This window comes from Salvelinus sp. IW2-2015, linkage group LG23, assembly GCF_002910315.2.
Source record: "Salvelinus sp. IW2-2015 linkage group LG23, ASM291031v2, whole genome shotgun sequence".
Taxonomy (NCBI): domain Eukaryota; kingdom Metazoa; phylum Chordata; class Actinopteri; order Salmoniformes; family Salmonidae; genus Salvelinus; species Salvelinus sp. IW2-2015.
This window is the reverse complement of record NC_036863.1, coordinates 29,606,788-29,615,681: the sequence shown is the minus strand read 5'-3', so window position 1 is coordinate 29,615,681 and position 8,894 is coordinate 29,606,788. Positions and strand designations below refer to the sequence as shown.

The window sequence follows — 8,894 nt, the reverse complement described above, 5'->3', positions numbered from 1 at the left end:
ATAAGGCCACATCAGGGGCCAGATATTGTTACAGACATCTGTTATAATCTTAAGTACCCAAAAGTGACACTAGATTCTTGTGACAAGTACATAAAATCCTTAAAGATACCAACATTTTGGTAGTTTAATGGTAAACTTCTAAAGTTTCCAATAATATCCCGTCCCTTTGCAACCCTAACTGTGACAGTGCTCACCTATGGGCTGCATCTCAACAGTGTAAAGTTATTCCTCTTCCTTTGGTCCTCTCCTACATCTACTCTGATCTCAACAGAATTGACAGGTGAAAACAATATGTGGAGGTCAGAATTGAGAAACAGCCCATTTTTTTATTTATTTATTTCACCTTATTTAACCAGGTAGGCTAGTTGAGAAACAATTCTCATTTGCAACTGGCGACCTGGCCAAGATAAAGTCATAGCAGTGTGAACAGACAACACAGAGTTACACATGGAGTAAACAATAAAACAAGTCCAATAACATGTAGAAAAAAAAAAAGAATCTAAATTACAAATGTGTGCAAAAGGCATGAGGTAGGCAAATAAATCGAATAACTACCAATTTAGCAGATTACACTGGAGTGATAAATCATCAGAGATCATGTGCAAGAAGAGATACTGTGTGCAAAAGAGCAGAAAGTAAATAAATAAAACGCAGTATGGGGGTGAGGTAGGTAAATTGGTGGGTAGGTCTACAGATGGACTATGTACAGCTGCAGCGATCGGTTAGCTGCTCGCGATAGCAGATTTTTAAAGTTGTTTAGGGAGATAAAGTCTCCAACTTCAGAGATTTTTGCAATTCGTTCCAGTCGCAGGCAGCAAGAACTGGAAGGAAAGGCGTCCAAATGAAGCGTTTGGCTTTTAGGATGCATCAGTGAGATACCACCTGCTGGAGCGCGTGATTCAGGTGGTGTAAGCCATCGTGACCAGTGAAACTGAGATAAGGCGGCACTTTACCTAAGCATAGCCTTGTAGATGACCTGGAGCCAGTGGGGTCTGACGACGAACATGTACGAGGGCCCAGCCGACTAGACGGCTTACAGTCGCATGGTGGTCGTATAAGGTGCTTAGTAACAAAACGAATGGCACTGTCGATAAACTGCATCCAGTTAGCTGAGTAGAAGTATTGGAAGCTATTTTGTAGATGACATCGCCGAAGTCGAGGATCGCGTAGGATAGTCAGTTTACTAGGGTAAGTTTGGCGCGTGAGTGAAGGAGGCTTTGTTGCGAATAGAAAGCCGATTCTTGCTTTGATTTTGGATTGGAGATGTTGATATGAGTCTGGAGGAGAGTTTGCAGTCTAGCCAGACACCTAGGTACTTATAGATGTCCACATATTCTAGGTCGGAACCGTCCAGCGAGTGGTGATGCTAGTCGGGCTGCGGGTGCAGGCAGCGAACGGTTGAAAAGCATGCATTTGGTTTACTAGCGTTTAAGAGCATTGGAGCCACGGAAGGAGTGTGTATGGCATTGAAGCTCGTTTGGAGGTTAGAATTAGTACAGTGTCCAAGGAAGGCCGGAAGTATATAGAATGGTGTCGTCTCGCGTGAGGTGGATCAGGGAATCGCCCGCAGCAAGAGCAACATCATTGATGTATACAGAGAAAAAGTCGCCCGAGAATTGAACCCTGTGGTACCCCCATAGAGACTGCCAAGGACCGGACAAACATGCCCTCCGATTTGACACACTAAACTCTGTCTGCCAAAGTAGTCTGTGAACCAGGCAAGGCAGTCGATTAGAAAAAACCGAGGCTACTGAGTCTGCCCGATAAGAATATGGTGATTGACAGAGTCGAAAGCCTTGGCCAGCGTCGACTGAAGCGGCTGCACCCATAGGTGATAAGACATTGATCTAGAGGGCATCATTTGGTCTTTTTCTTTCTGTCTCCTTTAAACTTCCCCAAAGCCTCTTGCGGCATAAGATACTTCTGTATGTCCCAATGGTGAGCGCTGCAACCTAAACCCTCCTCTGTGGTCACATTCAATTTGTATTTTATGCTCTCTTAACCCAAAACAGTGGAAGGAAAAGGACTCATTAACTCTGGAGTGACATAAATAGACGGCAGTGTACAACTGATTCACTGGTTGATTGTCGTGACCAAGCAAAAACCTACATATAGAAGTTGCTACTTTGAAATACTTTTATATACAAATAAGACAAGCATCACAACAACAGGTGAACGCCTGCTGTACATACTTCTTCATCCACTCAACATTTGGCCCAACATTCCTTACAAACTGTTTGAGAGAAAATGACTTCATCTCTTAAATTACATTATGTTGTACTAGTTCTGAAAAATACTAAATTTCATTACGTTTTGTTCAATTCACACCGAATGACCCAACAATGACCTCATGCTGCCAGGGCGTATATTTAAGAAACAGGGCCCATCAATGGCGACCCTGTCCTAACACTTTGTTAAAAATATACAGCCTTCTGCAGAGTCAGCTGTTCCCAGCTGTTTCAGCTATCGTCTTCCTGCCTCCCACTTTCCCGATGTGACAGAAAAGGCTGGCATCTCCGGCCTTGGCCCATTAACTTTCTGTCACAATCAGGAAAGTGGGAGGCAGGAAGACGATAGCTGAAACCAGCCTGGGAACAGCTGACTCTGCAGAAGGCTGTATATTTTAACAAAGTTTAGGACAGGGTCGCCATTGATCTGGGCCCTGTTTCTTAAATATACCCCTGGCAGCAATGAGGTCATTGTTGGGTCATTCGGTGTGAATTGAACAAAACGTCAATGAAATKTAKTATTTTTCAGAAACTAGTACACATAAATGTAATTTAAGAATGAAGTCATTTTCTCAAACAGCTTGTAAGGATGTTGGGCCAAATGTTGAGTGGATGAGAAGTATGTACCAGCAGGCGTTCACCTGTGTTGTGAYGCTTGTCTTATTTGTATATAAAAGTATTTCAAAGTAGCAACTTCCTATATGTAGGTTTTTGCTTGGTCACGACAATCAACCAGTGAATCAGTTGTAACACTGCGTATTTATGTCACTCCAGAGTTAAATGAGTCCTTTCCTTCCACTGTTTTGGTTAAGAGAGCATAAATACAATTGAATGTGACCACAGAGGAGGGTTTAGGTTGCAGCCTCACCATTGGACATACAGAAGTATCTTATGCCGCAAGAGGCTTTGGGGACAGTTTATAAGGAGACAGAAAGAACAACAGACCAAATGATGCCCTCTAGATCAATGTCTTATCACCTATGGGCTGTTTCTCAATTCTGACCTCCACAATATTGTTTTCACCTGTCAATTCTGTTCAGATCAGAGTAGATGTAGGAGAGGACCCAAAGGAGAGGAAATAACTTTACACTGTTGAGATGCAGCCCATAGGTGAGCACTGTCACAGTTAGGGTTGCAAAGGGACGGGATATTATTGGAAACTTTAGAAGTTTACCATTAAACTACCAAAATGTTGGTATCTTTTAAGGATTTTATGTAATCTGTCACAAGAAATCTAGTGTCACTTTTGGGTACTTAAGATTATAACAGATGTCTGTAACAATATCTGGCCCCTGTGTGGCCTTATCACGTATGATTTTACAATTGTAAAAAAAAATTGAATGACAAATCTGTAAAACACTATCCTATAAACCATGAATTTAGTGTCCAGTGTGTGGCTCAGTTGGTAGAGCATGGGTTGTGGATTCGATTCCCATGGGGGACCAGGACGAAAAAGTATGAAAATGTATCCACTCACTACTGTAAGTTGCTGTAAGACTTGTCAATGTTTTGCCATCAAGCTGGCTGCAGTTGTGAAAAAAGTAAATAGTTGGAAGAGTTGCAGAGTTAATTGAAAATAATGCCATTGTTGATTAGATGCTTTTTTCAATAATTCAGCTATTTTCTCTTGAACCATATGGTCTATCTACTAGACACTAATGAACAATATTGACACATATATAATAATCTATAGATTGCTATAGATTKTCTGTTAATTATTAACAAAATTACAGAACATTTCGGTAACTTTGGTAAATTACCAGTACCTGTCACGCCCTGACCTTAGAGATCCTTTTTATGTCTCTATTTTGGTTTGGTCAGGGCGTGAGTTGGGGTGGGCATTCTATGTTTTGTTCTATGTTGTCCTTTTCTATGTGTTTGGCCTGGTATGGTTCCCAATCAGAGGCAGCTGTCAATCGTTGTCTCTGATTGAGAACCATACTTAGGTAGCCTGTTCCCACCTATGTTTGTGGGTAGTTGTTTTCTGTTTTGTGTATTGCACCTTGCAGAACTGTTCGTTTGTAGTTTGTTGTTTTATGTTCAAGTATTCGTATTTATTAAARGTATTATGAATACTTACCACGCTGCACCTTGGTCTTCTCCTTCTCCTGACGACATTTGTTACAGAACTACCCACCACCAAAAGAGGACCAAGCAGCGTGTAATGGACTCCTGGACATGGGAGGAAATATTGGATGGCAAGGGACCCTGGGCACTGCCGGGAGAGTATCGCCGTCCTAAAGAGGAGCTGGAGGCAGCTAGAGCAGAGCGGCGACACTACGAGGAATTGGCTCGAGGTAATGTGCACGAGAGGCAGCCCCAGAATTTATTTTGGGGGGGGGGTACACGGGGAGATTGGCGGAGTCTGGTAGGAGACCTGAGCCAACTCCCCGTGCTTACCGTGGCGAGAGAGTGACTGGGCAGGCACCGTGTTATGAGGTGAAGTGCACGGTGTCCCCAGTGCGCACGCATAGCCCGGTGCGCTACATTGCAGCTCCTCGAAACGGCCGGGCTAGAGTGGGCATCGAGCAAGGAGGGATGATGCCGGCTCAGCGCATCTGGTCTGCAGTGGGTCTCCTCGGCCCGGGTTATACGGCACCAGCCCTACGCACGGTGTCCCCGGTTCGCCAGCACAGCCCAGTGCGGCCTGTTCCAACTCTCCGCACTTGCCGGGCTACAGGGGGTATTCAGCCAGGACAGGTTGTGCAGGCTCGTTTCTCGAGACCTCCAGTGCGCCTCCACGGCCCAGTGCATCCGGTGCCTCGGCCAAGGACAAGGCCTCCTGCATGTCTCCCCAGCCTGGTGAGTTCTGTGCCTGTGCTAAGCCCTAACCCTCCTGCAATCACCAAGTCTTCCCGCAGACGAAGGCAGACCGGTAATAAAGTCTAAGGCGATGTGAGAACCATGGTCGAGAAGGAAATGGGAACGGTCTGAGACGACCGGCAAGGAGGAGAGTTACCTGACTTAGTCTGCGCGCAGTCCGAACAAGCAGCCACGAAACGGCGCTGTTCCCGCTCCTGAGTAGGCCACCAAAACCGCTGGCGAATAGAAGCAAGCGTACCCGAACGCCGGGGTGGCCAGCTAACTTGGCAGAGTGAGCCCACTGAAGAACAGCCAGACGATAGAGACCAGGAACGAAACAGAAGGTACTAGGACAAGCGCGCGGCGACGCAGGGTGAGTGAGTGCTTGCTTAACCTGTCTCTCAATTCCCCAGACAGTCAACCGACAACACGCCCCTTCAGGGGAATCCCTCGGGGTCGGTAGAAAGCCACAGAAGAACTAAGAGACGGGATAAGGCATCAGGCTTGGTGTTCTTATTTCCCGGACGATAGGAAATCACGAACTCGAAACGAGCGAAAAACAACGCCCAACGAGCTTGACGTGGCATTAAGTCGTTTGGCAGAACGGATGTACTCAAGTTTCTTATGGTCATCCAAACGACAAAAGGGACGGTTGCCCCTCCAACACTGTCGCCATTCGCCTATGCTAAGCGGATGGCGAGCAGTTCTGCGGTTACCACATCATAGTTGCGTTCGAGTGGCGACAGGCGATGAGAAAAGTAAGCGCAAGGATGGACCTTATCGTTAAATGGAAGCGCTGAGAACAGAATGGCTCCCACGCCCACTCTCTGAAGCGTCAACCTCGACAATGAATTTGTTTAGTGACGTCAGGAGTAACAAGGATAGGGCGATGTAAAACGCTTCTTGAGGAGATCAAAACTCCTGGCGGAACCGGACCACTTAAAGCAATCTTGACAGAAGTCAGAGCTGTGAGAGGGGCAGCCACTTGACCGAAATTACGAATGAAACGCCGATAGAAAATTAGCGAAACAGAAAGCGCTGCAACTCGACACGTGACTTAGGAACGGGCCAATCGCTGACAGCCTGGACCTTAGCGGGATCCATCTGAATGCCTTCAGCGGAAAATAACAGAACCGAGAAATGTGACAGAGGAAGACATGAAAGGCGCACTTCTCAGCTTCACGTAGAGACAATTCTCTAAAAGCGCTGGAGTACACGTCGAACGTGCTGAACATGAATCTCGAGTGGACGGTGAAAAAATCAGGATATCGTCAAGGTAAACGAAAACAAAAATGTTCAGCATGTCCTCAGTACATCATATAACTAATGCCTGAAAGACAGCTGGAGCATTAGCGAGACCGAACGGCAGAACCCGGTATTCAAAATGCCCTAACGGAGTGTTAAACGCCGTTTTTCCACTCGTCCCCCTCTCGGATTGCGTACGAGTATGGTAAGCGTACGAAGGTCCAACTTAGTAAAAACCTGGCTCCCTGCAAAATCTCTGAAGGCTGACGACATAAGGGGAAGCGGATAACGATTCTTAACCGTTATGTCATTCAGCCTCGGATAATCACGCAGGGCGCAGAGTACCGTCCTTCTTCTTAACAAAGAAAAATCCCGCTCCGCGGGAGAGGAAGAAGGCACACGGTACCGGCGTCGAAGAAAAACAGACAGATAATCCTCGAGAGCCTTACGTTCGGGAGCCGAAAGAGAGTATTAGTTCTACCCGAGGGGGAGTGGTCCCGGAAGAGATCAATACAAACAATTCATACAAAACGGTGAGGAGGAAGGGAGCTGGCTCTTGACCGACTGAAGACCGTGCGCAGATATGATTATTCCTCCGGCACTCCCTGTCCAAATCACCAGGTTCCTCCTGAGTAGAGGGACAGAAGACACAGGAGGATAGCAGACATTAAACACTTCACATGACAAGAAACGTTCCAGGATAGGATAAAATTACTAGACCAATTAATAGAAGGATTATGACATACTAGCCAGGGATGACCCAAAAACAACAGGTGTAAAAAGGTGAACGAAAAAATCAAAAAGGAAATGTCTCACTGTGGTTACCAGATACTTGAGGGTTAAAGGTAGTTGTTCACATCTGATACTGGGGAGAAGACTACATCTAAGGCGAACATGGACGTGGGCTTCCCAACTGTCTGAGAGGAATGTATGTTTCCGAGCCCATGCTTCGTCCATAAAACAACCCTCAGCCCAGAGTCTATCAAGGCACTGCAGGAAGCAGCACGAACCGGTCCAGCGTAAGGACCGGACAAGGTAGTAAGGATCTTATGAGAGACCTGAGTAGTATCGCTCACCAGTACCCTCCGCTTACTAGATAGCTCTGGCTTTTACTGGAACATGAACATGACAAAGATGTCCAGCAGAACGCAATAGAGGCAAAGGCGGTTGGTGATTCTCCTGTTCCCTCTCCTTGTCGAGATGCGAATACTCCCAGCTGCATGGGCTCAGTCTCTGAGCCGGTGGGAGGAGATGGTTGAGATGCGAGAGGGGAAACCACCGTTAACGCGAGCTCTCTTCCACGAGCTCGGTGACGAAAGATTACCGTCCGTTCTATGCGCATGGCGAGTGCAATCAAAGAGTCACGCTGGAAGGAAACCTCCCGGAGAGAAATCTCATCCTTAACCTCAGCGTGAGTCCCTCCAGAAAACGAGGCGAGCAACGCGCTCGTTCCAGTCACTGGATGCAGCAAGAGTGCGAAAACTCTATAGAGTAATCCTTATGGATCGATCACCTTGACATAGGGAAGCCAGCCTGGAAGCCTCCTTCCAAAAACTGAACGATCAAAAACCCGTATCATTCCTCTTTAAAGCGTCTGATAAACGTTGAACACTCAGCCCTTGCCTCCCAGATAGCTGTGCCCCACTCCCGAAGCCCGCACCCAGTAAGGAGTAATGACGTAAGCGTCCGAGCTCTCTTCTTGAGTACGTTTGGCTGGAAGAGAACACAATAATCACACTGGTGTAGAAAGAAGCGACAACTCAGTGGGCTGCCAGAGTAACATGGTGGGTTATAAACCCTAGGTTCCGGAGACTCGGAAGACCAGGAAGTAGCTGGGGCACGAGACGAAGACTCAAAACAACTGTCCAGAAGTAGATCGGAGACTGAGCGGCCAGGTTCTCAAGACCATGACGAGCAGCAAACAATCCTGCTCGTGTCTGCCGAGCATTCTCCTGAACTCGACGGCAGTTGTGAGAGAAATCCATAGCGCTGGCGTCATCTTGGTCGGATTCTTCTGTTATGCTGGTGAATGAGGACCCAAAGCGACGTAATAGAAACAGAGTCTTTATTCCAGTATCAAACAAACAATGATTCTCCTGGATATATCAAAGGTAAATCCAAAACAGGAAACTGAAATCCTCTCGTCAGTAAGAGGAACGACTGGAGAGCCGACCACAGACTGCAGGTCGCTTCAGGAAGGCACAGGCCGTAGCTGACATAGACACCTGCTCACACGCAGCATCTGAAGAAGGCAAAAACACGACAGGCGGAACAAGGACACAGGACAGCAAACATCAAACAAGAATCCGACAAGGACAGAAAGCGGAAAACAGAGGAAGAAATAGGACTCTAATCAGAGGCAAAATAGGGACAGGTGTGAAAGAGTAAATGAGGTCGTTAGAGAATGAGAAACAGCTGGGAGCAGGAACGGAAACGATAGAGAGAAGAGCGGGAGAGAGGAGAGAGAGGAGGAGAGAGGAGAGAGAGAAAGGAAAGAACCTAATAAGACCAGCAGAGGAAGCACAGGGACAAACATGATGATCAAGACAAAAACATGACACTCCTAGCTTGCAAACTGACAAAAATTTGCATTTCATGAATCACTGTCACTCACACACG

At 46.6% G+C, this 8,894-nt stretch overlaps 1 protein-coding gene across 1 annotated transcript in view; it reads left to right on the top strand.

The window, feature by feature from the left end:
* Nucleotides 1-4,769: 4,769 nt before the first annotated feature.
* LOC111950546 (purine nucleoside phosphorylase-like) overlaps nucleotides 4,770-8,894 on the top strand; it is a 16,130-nt gene continuing 12,005 nt past the window's right edge. Inside the window, exon 1 of the mRNA XM_070434281.1 lies at nucleotides 4,770-5,030. Within this exon, the coding sequence (XP_070290382.1) occupies nucleotides 4,770-5,030 (261 nt within the window). The remainder of the gene's footprint in view (nucleotides 5,031-8,894) is intronic.